The following is an 18,456-nucleotide window of genomic DNA, read 5'->3' as shown; positions in this document are numbered from 1 at the left end:
AATAGATCTATTCCATTAGACATGTCTCTGCATGTCTGTAATTTTGCCTCCTTTGATAGTTTCAGCCTTTCCCAGTTTTCATCATGCGGCCATACATATATGTACACACATTCCTGTTTCTGACCCTTTTGGTCCTAATGGTGTCTCCCACTCAGCCACTTTCTCTCACAGTCCGTTTCACTGACACAGGGAGGGGGTAGAGCGGGATGAATCATAACTCTCCTGCTGCAACTCCTCCTATTCATCAGTGCTCAAACAAATAATGAATAAAGACCCATTTAGAGTCTGCAGAAAGCAAGAAATTAAGTAGCAGGACTGCTGAATCACTTGATTAACATTCAGGGATTAAGGCAGTAAAGGCACATGGACAAAACTTATGTGAAAGAGTGGCCAGACTGAGTAGAGAGAGAAGTTTTAACTGGATGGATCTTTAGCCACACAACTATTTAACAACAGACTCAGCACAAATTTAAGTTTCCAGAAGCTTTCACAAAGCTTAGCAACAATCTAACAGAGCGTGGCTAAGGAAGGTCCATGTTCAGTCTACACAGTTTGTGATAGGCAGGCTGAATACACCAAGATTAATATGGTGCCCGATTTGAAAAGGGCCTTTTAGAATGTCCACCACGTTGGAGTAGACCACTTATAGGCTACAAGTGCTTCATGGTCACCATGTATTTGGCCTTCCCAATCTTCTTCCCAAGTCTAAGCAGCATCATCTGCTCTATAACAGTGATCTACCCCGTAATAGGAAAATCACCCTCTTCCCCCCCCCCCCCTTCCGAAAAGCTCTAAATTTGAAAGGGAACATTCGAGTGACGAAACATGTTACTGTACGGCCAGACTATTGGACAGCCACCACTAAATGCAACTTTGTGCATTTGAGAGCTACTTACCCTTAGCTCATCGATCATTGGATACTCTCCCGGTTTCAGGTAGGACAGGTCCAGTCTTCGCTGATAGTCTTCAAGTCTCTGCAATCAAATACAAAGCTAGTCATCAGCAGCAGAAAACTGTAAATGTGAACAAGGCCCTGATATTAACACCCCTCACCTCCTTTCTGCTCACTATAATGTGAAGAGCAAACATCAGCAGTGCCGGCAAAAAAAAGCTCTGGGACGGGGCCACGTAACCCATATCAGGTAATCACATTCCCATCTATTAGCTATATGAGATTATCCAATTCAATCTCTTAGCCGTTCCAGTAATAACTATGAGCAGGATTAAGGGAAATCCAATTTCTCATGACTGACGTTAACTACTTGTCCACACAGGACGGGAGCGGGAAGAAAAAGGGATTCCTTACTCTATGCTCATAGATGTATGAGAGGCTCAGATACGGCGCTATGTTTCGCTATCAAAATTTGGAAGACCTCATTATAATTCTGTGGGGTCGGTCGGCCACCAGGATCCACTCCTCAGGACGTCATGGGGAGCGAAGACCACAACAATCTGGTGGCTTTGTTTGCAGCATATAAAACGATAAAACCCGTGATTGGTGCCAAAACCGATCCCGGGTGTTACAGGACCCACTTAATAAGGGGTAACGTGGATATGTGTAATAATGAATACCGAGGGGTCCGATCATCACTATTTATAAAGCTCTGTGTTGTAACATCATCTGTTAGACTCGACTACAGGTTTCTAAAAAGTTTATTTGTAGCTTGTAGTCCTCTCTGTGCTGGTAGGTGAAAACCTAGCTGCCTAGACTCCCTGCTCCCCCTCCCCCCTGCATAGACTTCTATGTTATCTAGCTGCTTTGCTAGCAATACAGTGGACGTTCTAGAGAACATTTAAAAGGGAAGATGAGAGAGAACGGCAAGTCTTTTGGTCTGATACATTACAATAATTTTTTTTGCTTTCACTTGTTAAAGACCCAGCCCTTTTTTCGTTTTTGTGTTTCAATTTTTTACTCCCCACCTTTTAAAAAAAAAAATATCCAGAACTTTTTATTTTTCCATGTGCTAGAGCAGTGTGAGGATGTGTTTTCTGCAAACCACGTTGTACTTCAGAGTGTCAGTATGTAATATTCCATAGTGGGAAGTTGGGAAAAAAAAGTTCCAAAATGTGGCAAAATCGACAAAACAAACAAACAAAAAAAATAAAAAAAAAACACAAAACACTTTCTGGATAACTTTCTAATCCACTTCCTGCCCAGTTGATTGTCTGGCAACATTTGAGAAAAACGGACCAAATACAGATGTTATCCGTGTGCTGTCCAGTTTTTAATTTTTGTAGATCCAATGGGGCTCATTTATTTACCCGGTCCATTCGCGATCCCGTGGCGCGTTCTCCGACGAGGATTCGGGTCTGCCTGGATTCACTAAGGTCGTGAGCCCGATATCCACTAGGTGTCGCTGCTGCGCCGAGGTCCGCCGGAATTCACCATCCTCTTCCTGGTGCATGCAAGTGCGTGTCAAGCGACACTTTTTTTTTCCCTTAAATACCGCGTTTTTTCCGAATCCATCGGGTTTTCTGACGGCCACGCCCACCGATTTCTGTCGCATGAAACCCGGCGCCGATGTGACACAATCCAATCGCGTGCACCAAAAACCCGGGGCAAAACAGCGCAAACCGGTAATTTTTGGGAAACCCGGCGATAATGAGATCTTCGGGCCCTTAGTAAATGACTTCTATGGAGGTCCGTTGTCTGCATATATGGGAAAAAAAAATAGTGCACGCAGCAATTTTTCTCACATAGACTGCACATCCGGAAAAAAAAACGGATAGCATACGGATGTCAAAAACACCCATCTGAATGAGGCCTAAGGTGTCTTTTTTGCAGGATGAGATGATGTTTTCACTGCTTTGACCTTTTACACCATTTGGCAACACAAAACAATTTGAATAAATTGTTTTCAAAGTGTCAATTCAGACATTTGGGTGCCATTTTCACTGCGGGGGAATAATTGTTCTTATATTTTGATAGATTGGACATTCAGGGAAGCAAACACGTTTATGATTTTATTTATTTTTTGATCAGGGTTTTTTTTTTTTTTTTACTGTATTTGAGTTTAGCCACAGGATGGGGGATAACAATCTGACTGCGGGGACCAAGCTTGAGACCCCCTACAATCACAATGATGGCCACTCTACTTAATATGATGGGAAGTGTCAGAAATTTCCTGTGAATATCACCGCACTTCTTCCTGCTAGATGTAACCTCTAACTATGTATTACAATGTTCCCGCTGGCCTCACCTGCTTGTTCTCCGCTTCTCTAACAGCCTGGTTGACATGATTTAGGATCCGCCGGCAATGGTCCGCAGCGTTCTTTACCTTTAGTTTCTCTTCGGGTTGGTCTAGTGAAGAGAATGAAAACTTAAGTAAAGCTGCTACAGCGGCAATTTATCAATCCACAGGTGAAGCGGAGCGCTTCCTTCTATTAGGAAAAGCTTCATCACCGCCCAAGAGCTACCCAAAACGATGCACAAAGGGATTAAAGCGTGACAGTGACGAGACTACCTGCACAGGCCGTGTACTTAAAGTTGCCAATAATCATCCAAAAATATTCTAAATCAGGAAAAATAAAATGAATCATGAATGATGTGATGTCACGGGACCAGGAGACACATCATAAGCGAGTTGAAGGGGTTGTACCAGCTACTTAAGTTAACCCCTTCAAAGGATAGAGGATAACAAGCGGCTCTGAGAAAGTCTCACCGATCACAAGAACGGGACCCGCGGTAATCGGGAGAATGAATTCCACTTCCGGGCAGAGTGGCAGAGCCAACATGTGTCTTGTGGCTCTATTCAATACAATGAGAGTGTAGGAAACAGCTGAGCACAGTGCTAGAGTATCTACAACACTATTCACTGCCTGTGAGATGGAAATAGCTGAGCACTGTGCTCAGCAATTTCAAACAGTCCCATACAGGTGTACGGAACGGTAGGATGCATGCTCCACCTGGCCATTAGTGAGAATGTAGTCCTGTTCTTGTAATAACTGTGTGGGTGGAGGGGGGGGTTGGGTTGAGGTGGGTCCCTGTTCTCATGATTGCTAGGGAAGGCAGTCCTGTTTTCATGATCATTTGGGGGGATCCTGTCCTCGTGATCATTCGAGAAGTGGGTTCTTTTTTGTGATCGATGGGGTGTCCCTTTCTTGTGGCACCCTCACCAATCACCTAGTTATTCCCTATCCTAGTTAGTACAACCCCATTACTACATACCCTGGGCATAGCAGGATAAAGCATAGACTGGGACACCATTTTTGTAGTTTTTCATTTTATACCAACACATATTTCAGAAACGTAATGAACACGAAAACTTTTTAACACGGAGGCCATTTTTCTTCACTTCAATAAAAGGATTGTTCCAAGACTTTCCTATTGATGAAGGATACTTAGGATATCTGATCGGAGGGATATACAACTCCCTGCAGTCCAAAAGATCAGCTGGTGGTGCCCCAGTGTTCTGCACTAAGTGGACACTAATGGGTCAAATATCACCTTCTCCTAAATCTATCATTGATGATGTTTCATACAGGCCGATCACAAATATGTAAACCCCACAGACCTGAATACTTGGCGATGTTGTCCAGCAGTAGTGGATATTTGGTCAGCCTCTGCATCTCGGTTGGGATAATGTCCTTGAGCTGTAAGCGCCTGCACAGTGGATTACTCTCCGCGTCCTGCAAGGATACATCCATCATGGTTAACAAGACTGATTACATGCACCAGCAATCCACATCTCCAACACCAAGAACTTCACTCCATTACACAGGACACGAGGAGAACAGCTCCGGACTGGGCCGCCAAATTAGACACAGTGCAGGAGGCCACATACATCTCAGCCCGGCCATGGCCGATGTTCACTCATTTATGGCTATAGATAATTGACGTAATGTAATGAACATATAGGAGGAGAGGTTCAGCGGAGGAAGTGACACTTCTCACCACAAAGTACATTCACTAAATAGGTCACAGCTGAACTTCAATTAAAACATCTTTATACTTTCCAGTCCAAGGAAAGTCTCCAAAACTTACAATAAAAAAAAGTCACATTTGAAAAGGAAACAGTCAGCAGTTTTGACCTTTCGGTATTGACCCTGGAGATCTGTGCGAGTTTTAGTAACAGAAAGACTGTGCAAACAGGAGGCGGGGTTGTGCGCTTGCAGCGCACTCAGGGGCGGGGCCACCACCCGGCTGCGCACTCTGGGGCGGGGCCCTCACCCTGCAGAGCGCTTGCAGGCTCTTTGTTCTCTACTATGAACATCTACCTTGACTAAAGGCCGTGCTAGACTGTATCAAACACCAGTTACTCAGACCAGACAGGCTATGTAGCCCTTCAAAGCAAAGATCCAAGAGACCAGCAGGGTGAGGACACGACCAAGAGCACTTGGAGAACATAAAATCTTTTAACATTAAATCAAATTTATACCAACTTATTCCCAACCAGCTGTCTATTGCTGATATACAAAACGGTCTGCAATTTTACATTATTGGATTTTTTATTGGATTTTCAGACCCCTGACCACCCCACTATTGCATCATTCAATGTCTAGGAGACAGTAGAGGATAGCTTTCAGCTATCTCTACCAGAGTGACCATCGCTCCATTCAGACTCCCCCACCACTGTGTTGCAGGAGCTGCTACCTGTGAGACCCCCAGGGGACCTGGATTATCTTGTACCCCAGAATGAATACAGTGGCTGGCTGCCCATGAACCGCACACCCAGCATTCTCCACGAGACTAAAATTCTACCTCCAGTAACAGTAAGTGGAGCGGTAGTGAACATGCACCCAGTAGGTGTACAAGGGAGTCCATTTGTGAAATCGATGGGGAAAGGGGGGGGGGGGCCTTCAACTGGATCCCATCTGATCAGCAAATTATATTACTTTTCTGGGTGGGCAATGTCCCTATAAAGGAAAGAACACAATCGTACTGGAAGTATATTTAACTTTGCATGTGCACTGCGGTCCCTTTAAATGTTTTTTTTTGTCTTAGGTTTATTTTTTCTTTGATTATTTGCATATGGAATAAAGTAATTTTCTATTGGAATCTTGGTGCGTTTGTGCGCATTCTCCGTGTAATATAATATTGTGCATTGCCAGTGTGCGCACTCTATTCATTGATTTATCTTGTACATTTAAGTTTTTGTCATCAATGACCTATCCCGAGCCCCCACAGCCTCTCTTAAGGACTTCTGAACGCTCTTTTAAGTTCCAAAATACTTTGTATTCTCTCGTAACCCTGTAAACGAAATTTCTCTCCTTCCATGGGAATTCTGGGAACTGACATCCTTGTTTTCGGAGCACTGTCTGCCATCGCAGCCCCTTTATGCCCGGCATCCTGTATGGTTATGTTTATGCTTTTATGTTCTGCAAATGAAGTGAAGTGCAGAGTATAACTCCCCGCGGTGCAGTCATTCATAACCATCGCCATATAATCTACACACATAACGCTTTATGATCATAATCAAATTGTTCTGCCTCTGGCCGTGACATCCTTGAAGAGAGTTATCCGTGTGACCTTAGGATTGTAAAAACTGGAGTTTAGTTGTTCATGGGAAGCCATGTTTATAGGATGACCAGGCCATAGGTGTGCAAAGGGATACATATACATACACATATATACATATACACACAGTAGTGGTACATCATCTATGATGTGTGTATATGACTAAATATTGAGAGAAATGATCAGTAGCCAAACTCTCCTGCCCATTTTGAATAAATACCAAAAATATTTATGAAATATCTAAACAAATTAGTGAAAAATACACACAAAATAAACACAAAAACCTATAAAACTCAAATTCCTCACTATACAGAAATACAGATGCGATCCTTAGGCGTTCTTGCACTGCGCCGGTCTGAATTACAGACATATATAAAAGCCACCATGGCGGCCCCATCCCTCCAGCAACCATCCAAATAAAATGCAATGACTCGCTAGCAGAGGCTATAAAGACAATCACCGTCACACGCTGTCGCCATATCCCCCGGGGGTCATCGACATAAAGTGTACGGGGTTGTACGGAGCGTTTTATGCCCCTTCATGGGTCTAATGGTTTCTACTAGTTGTATGGAGTGTGGTTACAGCAATGACTTGTATGATAAAGGAGAGAGAACTGATAGACTTTCTATGGTTTTATACCAATTGCAGGGGTTTTTACATTTTTGATGACCTCTTTAAAAGGAAATCTGCCACATTCAGCGCTTCTACACCAAGCACACTTACATGCTGGTGTGTGCCTCCTGAAAATTATGTAAAGGAGCCTCAGGGTCTCCTGGCTCTGTCACAGAGCTCCGAGGAGACGTTACCCTTCACGGACCCCAAATTATGGCTTATGGGGAGCCCTCATCAGCTCGCCGGGGCTTTGCAGATGGTGACAGGTTCTCTTTAAGTTCCCTCTGAAAGTTCTGGTAAATTGGTCAGTCTGGACAACATTCATCGGCTTCTTTAAATGAACATTTCAGTGAAATGTAATTAATTGAATAATACCTTGTGCAGGGCCTGAAGGGCGGAGCTCAACTCATTATCATTATGTTGCATTCAGGCCCTGCACAAGGTGTAATTCAATGAATCGGCTGTGACTGGACTGTTCCTTTAAATGCGGACTCCACTGAAGCAGCACCCGCAGGAGTTCTGACATAATTTGATATAAAAGCAGATTCAAGACAGTCCAAGTTTACGGCAGATTAAAATTGATAAGACAGAAGATTCAACAAATTTATCACAGTGTCACTTTTGCACTGCTTACAGACGGCATAAAAACGGGTTCAAAACGCCACGTGTGCCACCACCCTAAGGGTGCACACGGCAAATTATATTGTTATCTCTTAGGATAAGTAATGATAATGTAATTGCCGAGGGTTCCTTCCAATAGGCCCCCATAATGACCAGAACGTGGGTCCTGTTTACGCTATTTGATTGAGAGTTAGGTTTCCACTCCATACAATTCTGTGTTGGAAATTGCTGAGCACATTGGTCAGGTATCTCCAGAACTGACAGCGATATCTAGGATGGTGCTGGAGATACCAGGGTATTGTGTTCAGAAATTTCTGACTCCCATAGTAATGAAAGGAGCAGCAGGACACCAGCTCAATCTGCTGCTCCATTCGATCCTGTGTCGGAAATTGCTGAGCACATAGGTCAGTAATCATCAGAAACCCCATGTATATGAGAGTGCTGGAGATACCAGGGTGCTGTGCTCAAGAAAGAGCATTGAATGGAGCAGCAAGACACATTGCTCAACTTGCCACTCCATTCAACAGGATCCCGGCTTGTAATTAGTGGGAGTCCTGGCAGTCAGACATCCACCAATTACACTGTGGACAGGTCATAACCAACAATCCCTTCAAGAAAAGTGAAGGCCATGGGTGTAGGCTGCCTGATGCATTGTGGGAGAAGAGGTACCAGTGTCTATTTAAGGTCTACCTTCATTTAGGAGTCAGTAAGTTCTTTATTGCGAGCCCCTTTAGATGTGACCTACCTGAACAAACGTTAAGAACTTGATGTCCTTCTTCTGTCGTGACTTTATCATCTCCAAAGCAAAGGGCTGATTGCTACAAAAAGTGGCTACTGCTTGCTTAAGCTTCTCCTCCTCAGGTCCAGAAAACTACAGAGATGGAAATGTTTTGTAAGATTTTTTTTTCTGCTCAGGGAACAAGACAGTAAAATTTCTACAATCATTAACAAGGAGAGTCAGAATTCTTACCCAGCTTAAAACCTCATCTCCGATTTGCTTAATAACCGAGTTCTCATAACGTTTTTTCACACCTTTCATCTGCTCCTTCAGACCCACTGAAATTAAGGAAACAAAATTAGAGAAGGCCTTAAATAAAACAAAAAAACTACCAAGCTCAAAGTCTTCTGCAAATCGGCAAACGCGCGACCTCAGGAATTCCTGAGACCAATTCCAACCTCAGTACAACACAATAACACATGAACATACCCTCTATAACCAAAATTTTTTCAGGTTCAGGGTCTCTTTGCTTCTTCTCACACTCACTGCTGGCTATTTTTACCTTGTGCAGAGTAAACCATCAGAAAAGAGCCTGGGTCTACTTTTATAGCTCAATATGATCGCCTAACGTTGTTAAAAACACTAATTTAAGCCAAATTCATATGATATTATCCATGCATCAGCTTAAATGAGTGTTTCTAACCACTTTGGGTTTGTAACCACAGAGATGGATATGTAAATACCATCCTGCAGTGAGTCTAAAAAGTAGTATTTGCAAAAGAAAAAAAAAATGAACAATGACTGTCTTTTGGTCCCTAATAGATACAATAAATAAAATTACCCCAAAGTTAATGCACTTAACCTAAGGGTTCCTCCCTAGTGAAATTTATCCCCAAGAATTGAGAAGATCCAAGGTTTCCATTATGGTTCAGCCCGCTCGACCCAGACATATTGCCGGATTAGCGGGCAAACAGCCAATACGGCAAGATGGTGCCACAGTTACTATTATGATAGGCCAGTGGGAAATACCCGGCCAATTAGGACCATGGCTAGTGGCATCAATTTGCAGTACTCACTGTCCAGCAATATGTCCAGGTTGTGTGGGCTGACCCCAAATGGAAATATAGGGGTCAATTATCTTAACCCCTTAATCACAGGGGATGACTGCTAAGAATTACGAGGTCCACAAATTGCAGTATCATGTGAATAGATTTGTCTATGAACACTTAGGTTAATGCCATGAAGGAGGGTTTTAAAAGGAGGGTCATCTCCACCGGTCCAAAAGAACCGAATAGGACAGTGGTCGAGTATGTACTCAAAAGTACATCTAGAACCCGGATATAACGATCATTGAGATTATAGTGGATTGAATCTGTACTGCATACAATATTTCACTATATTACGATTACTACTCACTATGAAGCTCTAGGATCTCCTCCAGATTGGAGAAGACACTTCTCGTTTCGGCAGGTGTTAGGAGGCTCTCCCGGATCACTCTTTGGTGGAAGACTTGGTTGAGGACATTAAGTGTACGGACGTGTGCTCTCTCCGTATAGAACAGTTCTGGAAAAAAAAAGAATCATTAAGCCGGCCTGTAGTTAGTACACGTCATTTTCATGGACAAATACCAACCTCATTAAAGGGAATGTCCAGGGTTTTTAAAAAAAATATCTAAGAGTATTTAATAGTATCAAGAAAACAACTCAACCAATCTATTAGATCAACCACCGGTTCAGCGTCGTCTTGAAGCCATGACATCAAACTAACTAATCACATGACTGCTGTAGCCAATCAGTGGCCTCAGCAATGACATTTACATAACAGTCATATGAATGCTCTTATCAGTAAAGAACCCAGTTAGGCTCATTGGAAAGGTGGAATTTAAAGGACATCTACCACCAGGATGAAAGAATGCATGCAAATGAGCCTTAAGGGCTCCATTACCACATATGGAGCCCCTCGGGCTCATTTGCATACAGTGCTTTATCCTGGTGGTAGATGGGCATGTAACAAGTTGGGATTTTTTAGTTGTTTGGCAAAGGAACTCAGCATCTCTTGTCTTCAACTTCTGCTTTTCTTGGTTCCCTTTCGTCTTAAAGTACACTAGGACATCGGCTATCAGCTGTAAGATAACAAGCTGTAGCCAAGGAGTCCTCAAAAGGTTGCTTATCCCCGCCCCTTGGTTTAGCTCCTCCTTCATAGTAGGTCTGTAGTCAAATCAGTGAAAATCAGAAAGGGATTTGTTCTTGCAGGATTCCTACAACATTGGACCAAGACCAGAAGAATCTGCAGACTCGCAATATAATTCCTGTAGAACTTCGGCAATCATTTCTAGGTTTAGTGTTCCTTTGAAACCCCAGACAACCCCTTTAAATCTTGACTAAGTTCCCAGTTGACTCGTATTCTCTACATACAGCCAATGTATCGATCTTCTGACCATAAAATATCCACCAGTTGATCTGTCCCGATCAGTCGGCGCGGAAGTGACGGATTTATAGACATTGAATGAGACTATTTCCCAGTTCAGCAAAACTTGCGGAAAAACTCTGCATCCCCCCTGAGACAAAAGCTATTTGTAGCCCCTCCAGACTGTCGGATGTGGATGCGGCTGCAGCGGGGGAGTGATTTCTCCTGCCTTTACATCACCATGCTGCGTATAATCTGCTCTAGGGAAGCATTATGCAGGGATTTCATTTTCTGTTTCATATCACAGCCATAAGCATGGAATGGTTTAATGCAGCATAAAACGGCAAATACACATAAAATAGGAGACATAAGCTCTGGTCAAGGGATTTACCGAGTATACATGAAGGTATAAATGTATACACGGTGGTGTAATTACAAGGCAGTTGCCCTAAGGAGGATCGATCTATGAATATAAATTTTATTTGGGCTAGTCATGTTCTTGAGGACTCTGTGGTAAAGGTTGTCCAAAACTAATTGAAAAAAATAAAATAACTAGAGGGCTTGTAAAATGCAATAATAAGGAAGAATCCATCTCTCCCATTGATATGCAGGGCAATGAATCCAAGGTCGGTGGTCGCACATGCTCAGTAGCTCAATCTCATCGCACAAGAGCAGCACATGGGCTAATCAGCACATCTGCTAATCAGCACATGGGGGCGCCATGGGGGCGCCATGGGGGCACATGGGGGCGCCATAACCAGTATGTAACAGTAATATTGTAGGCAAGATTAAATTCATTGTAGGGTAGCCTTGATATACATTTGGCCGGCGTTCTTACCATGTATGACCTCTTGCTGTTTGATCTCGTGTGGTTTTAGTCCCTGTAACACATCTCGGCTGACCAGTTGCTGCCAGTTGGGAGGATCTAGTTCCAGATCTAGATCATGGAGCTCATCTTCACTCTGAGCGTCTCCAATTCCAAAGCTGTCCAATCTGAAATGAGGGCGTTGTAAGGCACTGAGCTTACACTTACCATTATCGTGTTGAAGGACATCTACCACCTGGATGAAGGATTGTAAACCAAGCACACCGACATTCTTCGGTGTGCCCCCTCTGGCAGGATCTGCTCTCATTTAAGATCCCCATGCCCTTGTTATTAAGAAAGGTTTTAATAATTATGCAAATCAGCCTTAGGGGATCCAGGTTCTATTAACACCTAAAGACCCTGGAGCCCCTCAGGCTCATTTGCAGAATTTAAAAAGCTTTTTTTGTAAAAACTAGGACATAAGAAGCTAAAAATAGAGCAGATCCTGCCAGAGGGGGCACACACCAGTATGTCATTGTGCTTGGTTTACAATCCTTCATCCTGGTGGTAGATTTCCTTTAAGCTTAATGTATGTATAGGTAAAAAATATTTCTGGTACAGGAAGCAGAAAAAAAAATGATTGCATCTTTAATAGACACATGGAGATGCAGCTACACAATCTCTCCTTATTAGAAATTTAGATGCAGCTGTACTAGTTGACCAGGAGGGTGTACGCTACTCTTAAACTGAAAGAGATGGTCAACCAATCCTGATAAAACTACAGGGCCATCAACTTGAATTTAGGGACAACTTAAAGGGAACCTGTCACTTTAACCAACAATATCTTTGAAAACTATTATACAGCAGTTCAACTACCCCTATATTGTTGAGTGATGAGCTGATTTCTGTCACATACACAAAGTGTCTCTCTCAACCCCCTAATTTACCCCTCCCTCAGTAATTCTTCAGCGACTCACACAGCAAGCACATGAATAACGTTATAGAGCCGAATTCAATGGGCTGAAGAGAAAGCAGGCCCTTGTCAATCAGGAAGCAGGAGGTGGGGCTAACATAGAAGAACATGAATGTGCATAGATGGCGAGTTGACTTTACAAACAGAGTGTGGAACTTTTCAGGCATGGGGAAGAACAATATAGGGATAGTTTTTCGAGGATAAGTTTAGTTAGTGTGTGTTAGGTTATCTGACAGATTCAGTCAATGTCAAATGGTATATTAGCAATAAGGAGGTTTTCCAGGCTGAAAATTTTTGATGGATTAACCGAACAACCATATCACACTGGATGGTGGCCAACATCCCCACAGATCAGCTGACAATGTAATAGGAAGCAAACAGCTCCTCTGTCAGTGTAGTGGCTGAAACAAGTCACTGCTACTTAGCTCCCAATCAAATGAATGGGAACTATAGAGGAAAGGAAACTGTCTCCTTCAGTATTTATCACAGTTATTCTGTGTAGGTGCTACATTTTACATCTCCTCTAATCTAATATTAAGCATGCATGCTACGGATGCGTTATGATTACTTATAGTCTAGAAAACCCATTTCACTAGATGATGCAAGTCTACATTTATTTTTTTAGCTATATAACAAGAACTTACTTTCGTAAAGGTTTTGGTGTGCCATGTTCACTGAATCTATGGGTTAAAAAAAATAATTGTTAGAAATTCTTAAACATTAATAGGGACTATTAATGACCCTGATCAAAACACTGCATTTTCTAGTTTATGTCTTATCACCTCATTTCAAAAGGCTTATTTTATTTTAAATTTTCTTTCTATTTCTCTCTCAACCCATCCAACAGGGAGGCTTGTTTTTTGTCCGACCAGCTGCATTTTCAGATGGCGACTGCCCCATTTTAGAGAAAATATGTTTGGTTTAGCATTTACTAGTGAGAATATAAATTTTTTTTATTTAGTAAAATTGAAATGGTAAATTATCAAATTTACCTAGGTTCTCTTATGTATTACCGCTTTTCCTAGATCAAATAAATAATAGTAACATGTGGACAACCATAACTTTTCTTTTACGTTGTATCGCTACCGTTTTGTTATTCCTAACCGTGCGCTAAAGATCCCTGACAGTAACCAACTATTTACAGCTCTTCATACCGATCAGTGTCCTTCGCTTCTTCTTGCAAAAGGTCCAGTTGAGTTGAGGGAAAGTCAAAGAGGGAACCAGAAGTCCTTGAACTTCCATCACAAGAGTCGGTGGAATCTGCGCTGAATTTTGTGCCTGGCAACGACAAAGAATCAGTCCTAACCGAATGCCCTAATAAATTGGGAGATTGTCATGATACCCCCCAAGCCAAGCACTCACCTCCCTCCAGTTCCCTAAAACCATCTGGAGAGTTGTAGGCTGAGGAATTATTAGGAGGAGGAGAGAAAGGGCTGAAGGAAGAGTCGTGTCCATCCACGGAGCCACCGCTGGTCCGTAACCTGCTCTCTGCCGGCTCGGGGCTGCTGGAGGATGATGTAGATAAGTGCTTCGGATGTTTTTGCATTTGCAAAGCTCTTGAGACTAGAGTTGTAAGAAAATAATGGAAAAGTGAGTGAAGCTCATTGGAGCTATATGAAACAAAACTTTATACCTTGAATGGATCCTGTAGTTACACAGCGTGTTACAAGCCACAGCTGCATTCTCCGATTGACAAGCCTCAACATCAGTGCCAGATAAGTCTGCTCTAGGGATTTACCCCCTGAAAAGTGTCCTCTTTACATAGAGACACTATGGGGGTCTGGCAAGGGTTAGAATAATGGAAAAAAAAAAACTCATGAATATTTGCCCTCTTTCCCCCACATTGTATAAGAGGTAGCCCTTTGCTTCCGTAGAAGTGGGGCGAGCAGGGTGATGTTGCCTAGTTGCGGATCTTGACCTACCCAGTCTTCGGGTCGGAGCAGGAATTGAACCTGCTTTGTCATTTTTGACCTGGGCAGTCGGCTCATACATGGTCAGTGGTAACAGTCATGTATAGGAGCCTATAGAAAAGTATATATATGTCTATATCCACTGGTTGAATCAACTGTGCATGAAGCCTTAGCTACACAAAAACAAGTACAGGCGGTCCCCTACTTAAGAACAAAAGACTTACATACAACCCCTAGTTACAAACGGACCTCTGAATGTTGGTAATTACTGTACTTTAGCCCTAGTCTACAAAGATCAGCTGTAACAGTTATCACAGGTGTCTGTAATGAAGCTTTAGTGTTAATCCTGATTCTTATGAGAATCCAACATTTTTAAAATCCAATTGTCACAGAGACAAAAAAAATTTGACTGGGGTTACAATTATAAAATATACAGTTCCGACTTACATACAAATCAACTTAAGAACCTATCTTGTATGTAACCCGGGGACTGCCTGTATTTAAACACCACCACACTTACTTGCATTGCTGTCCTGCCGGCTTGGGCGCCTCGGTGGTCCTAAGATGCTGGACAGTCCTCGTCGTTTCCACTTCTCCTCTCCTTCTTTATCCTTCTTCATGCTTTGCTACAAGAAGCCAGTGCAAGTTTAGTGAAGAAACATGTATTTTATGACTGACTGATCCGTATAATCTGACAAGCCATAAAGAGTAATTTACAGACTATACACTTTCTACAGGACGCTGCAACACACTATACAGGAGCGTGGCAATAAAAGGTCATAAAATCCCATAAAACCTTACAAAGAAGAACTCATGTCACTAAGTGGGGTGCGTCTGTAATAGGGAACACGGGGGAACAGAGAGAACACAAAGGAATTCAATATAAACGGATGAGAAAAGTTGCCCCAGAGATCACCATCATGTAAACGGTCATGTTCCGGGCGCTCGTATCTTTAGTCTTATCTTATCTAAAATCATTGTTTACCAGGAGCACGTGGATCTGTGTCAACAAGGTAATGTGTCGCGGACAACTGCGAAACGTATGGTAATGAAGTGTTTGCTTATAGTTCAGAAAGCACTGGAGATCAAACAGAGCCCTTAAAGGGAACCGGTGATCAAAAAGAGGCACAATAAACCTCATTCCCCCACACTGTGCCTTTGTTGAAACGTGTAGCCCAAACGTCCCAGCTTAAATCGGCCTCCTCCCACCAGTAAAATCATTTCCTAAACTTTTTTTTTGCCCTCGTCTATAGTAAATTCGCCCACTGGTGTTGCCCCGCCCACCACTTGGCCCCGTCAATCGTGAGAAGATCTGCAGTTTCCCCACACAGAGCTCACTGATAAATACATCATGCAGTGAGAGGGACAGCAATCTGGTAAGGACAGGAAGTGGACAGGAAAAAGACTCTCTCTCAGGTCGAGAGTTGAAGAGACACTGAGCTGTCAGTCAAAAGAAGGAGGCGGGGTTCACTGGCAGCCCAGAGAAACAAGAGTCAACTTCTGAAAAGAAGAGTCATGTCTACTCAACCCCATATTAGAAAAATATCTGTAATTAAGGTACAGTGCCTCAGCTCCAGATAATTTTAGTTAATATGGGGAGGACTGTTAACCCTTTACCAGCAGGTATTACATGTGCAAGGAGTACAATTCTCGTGACAGGTCTTCTAGAAATAACCCCAGCTCCCAAATCCCCAAGTAATAACAAAATTGTGTAGGGAACTTCATAATTTTTCCACTCATATATCTCCTATTTGCCATTTATCTGTCATTTCAAAGAAAATACAGTTTATGCAAATGAGGTTCCAGGTGCACTGTGGGCGGGGCAGAGTCTCCAGGTGCACTGTGGGCGGGGGAACCGCCTCCTGGTGCACCCTATTTCGTTCTTTTGACACCTATTTTCCACGCAAGATGTCAATCAGTGTGTAAAGGGACAGTGCTCATTAGTAATGGGAGTCATAAAAAGAAAACGGGTTCCCCAACAGGAAGGACCCCACTGCCGCTGAAAGAAGATGCTCTTTTGCATAAACATACAAACTTAATTTTCTCCAAAATGGCAGACTGCTAGTAAACAGGAAGGCTAAATTTGGAAAGCTTATCAAGTGCTACTCAAAATACTGTTTTTACTTGTGAGGCGATTTCGGGCCCCCCTTTAATGTTAAGGAGTAAAAATAAAATACTGGTCCAGACAATCCTGTATTTGCCATTAGCCAAGATAAAATAAATGAGTGTACATAGGTAAAAGCATACAGACAACCTAGAGAGACTTATAGAAGGATCCGTCCAAATTTTGAGATATCAAGAAGAACATGAAATGTAATAGGATGCTGGAAGAAGGCGGAGTTTTACTTGAGGATGTTCTTACCTTAATTTTTGGTAGGAATCCGATCCGTCCACGTCTTTGTTCCAGGATTCTTGGTTCTTTGACCTTTACACCAAGGTGCTTCATGTACGTCAGAATAACATACTGTATAGTGCCACTGCGCATAAAAAAGTAGGTTCATCACTAAGCAAAAATGCTAAGGTATTTTACACCTTTTTAAGCGCAACTGTAAAATTAATATATATATGGGTTAATAGATACATGATGCTATCTTCAGCTTTTCCTGAAGTGGGCGGGACTTCCTGGTCATGATATACACTAAGGGCAGCACTTAGGGCATTTATATGAATCAGGACACCATGTTTGTAATTGGACGGCCTGAATCATGTGACGAGTCACATGCTTGTGACATCAGTCAAGGTCCTTTGCCAGTACACTAAGCCTTTCATATAAATCGGGATAGCATGTTTGTAATTGGACAACCTGAAGCATGTGACATGCTTTTGACATTACTACAGGTCCTACAGCCACTCCTTACAAACCCCCTCTCCTTTTTAGCAGTTCTATACGGTTTCCCATGGTTACCAGGAAGCATGGCAAATGGAGATTATCCTGGGGGGGGACATAGTGAAGATGGCTAATTAGAATAAATTAGAAATTGCCGAATTTTACTCTTAGTGCAGAGTTGGGCAAAAGTTTTTATACTTCATAGTTGATACTGATGACATAACAGTTTTATATCCGAGGTGGTCTGACTTTCCTATTCTTTAAAACCATTTACTATAATTACTAAGCCTCATAATAGACTGATACTTCCTGTTCTGTTGAGATCACTTCTGGATATCATCACAGACAGGGTTTATGGCAAGTAACACCAACAGTATATAGAGATAACAAAGCATCCATTATATACATTAAAAACGTGGGTCCATAGGCATGCCCGTAACCCAATATCTGCCTCATAAACCCATATACATTGTCAGCTGCTGCAAGTTGCTACATGGATCAGCCTTGGCTCATCACGTGAGAACACTACCACAATTTTTGATCCCTGTTGTGTACTTTGGAAGACTCATTTGACTTGTGACTTCATTTTCCAGTAGATCTCATCTCTGCAGTTTCGTCTATAATTGTGCAGTACGCCTTGAGGGAGGTGCTCTGATAAGGGAGGAGCCAAAGTAAGGGAGAACTTTCTAAGATATATCTTATGTAAAATTTGATGAAACCAAAGACCCTATTCTATGATAATTAATAATCCCAGTGGTAAAAGCCACCTATTTGATGAAAAATTCAAAATAAAAAAAAATTAAAAAACATTTCAAATTTTAATTGAAATATTTAATTAAAAATGTACATTTCCATTTTTAATGGAAAATCTAAAAAAAAAACTGCATCGAAAAGGAATCAAAGATAAACGCAAAGGCTATAAATGACGTATAAAAGCGAAAAAAGAAAAAAAAACATACAATTTCAGAATAGTCGAGTAATTCTAGAAAAAAAAATAGTCTTTTAGGTTTCCTATTTTGTCTCTTAAATGCTTATATAATCTCTAAGAAATCTAATTTTATTTCCCCGACGAAAGGAAAAAAAATTTCTGCGATACAGCAAGGTAGTGGTTTTCCCGTTCACCAGAA

The 18,456-nt window shown here is 42.2% G+C and overlaps 1 protein-coding gene across 4 annotated transcripts in view; it reads right to left on the bottom strand.

Annotated features, from left to right (window-relative positions):
- Positions 1 to 18,456, bottom strand: part of ARHGEF12 (Rho guanine nucleotide exchange factor 12) — a 97,125-nt gene that overhangs the window by 28,488 nt on the left and 50,181 nt on the right. For all 4 annotated transcript variants that reach the window (XM_072155626.1, XM_072155627.1, XM_072155628.1 and 1 more), the window contains 12 exons: positions 16,865 to 16,979; positions 15,023 to 15,128; positions 13,955 to 14,155; positions 13,747 to 13,870; positions 13,237 to 13,272; positions 11,653 to 11,807; positions 9,825 to 9,971; positions 8,661 to 8,746; positions 8,436 to 8,561; positions 4,515 to 4,629; positions 3,201 to 3,301; positions 897 to 974 (listed from right to left, as the gene is read on the bottom strand). In XM_072155626.1, the coding sequence (XP_072011727.1) occupies positions 897 to 974; positions 3,201 to 3,301; positions 4,515 to 4,629; positions 8,436 to 8,561; positions 8,661 to 8,746; positions 9,825 to 9,971; positions 11,653 to 11,807; positions 13,237 to 13,272; positions 13,747 to 13,870; positions 13,955 to 14,155; positions 15,023 to 15,128; positions 16,865 to 16,979 (1,390 nt within the window). The remainder of the gene's footprint in view (positions 1 to 896; positions 975 to 3,200; positions 3,302 to 4,514; positions 4,630 to 8,435; positions 8,562 to 8,660; positions 8,747 to 9,824; positions 9,972 to 11,652; positions 11,808 to 13,236; positions 13,273 to 13,746; positions 13,871 to 13,954; positions 14,156 to 15,022; positions 15,129 to 16,864; positions 16,980 to 18,456) is intronic.

Source organism: Engystomops pustulosus, chromosome 6 (assembly GCF_040894005.1).
Source record: "Engystomops pustulosus chromosome 6, aEngPut4.maternal, whole genome shotgun sequence".
NCBI lineage: Eukaryota > Metazoa > Chordata > Amphibia > Anura > Leptodactylidae > Engystomops > Engystomops pustulosus.
The sequence above is the reverse complement of the archived record's forward strand: the minus strand, read 5'-3'. Positions and strand labels throughout refer to the sequence as shown.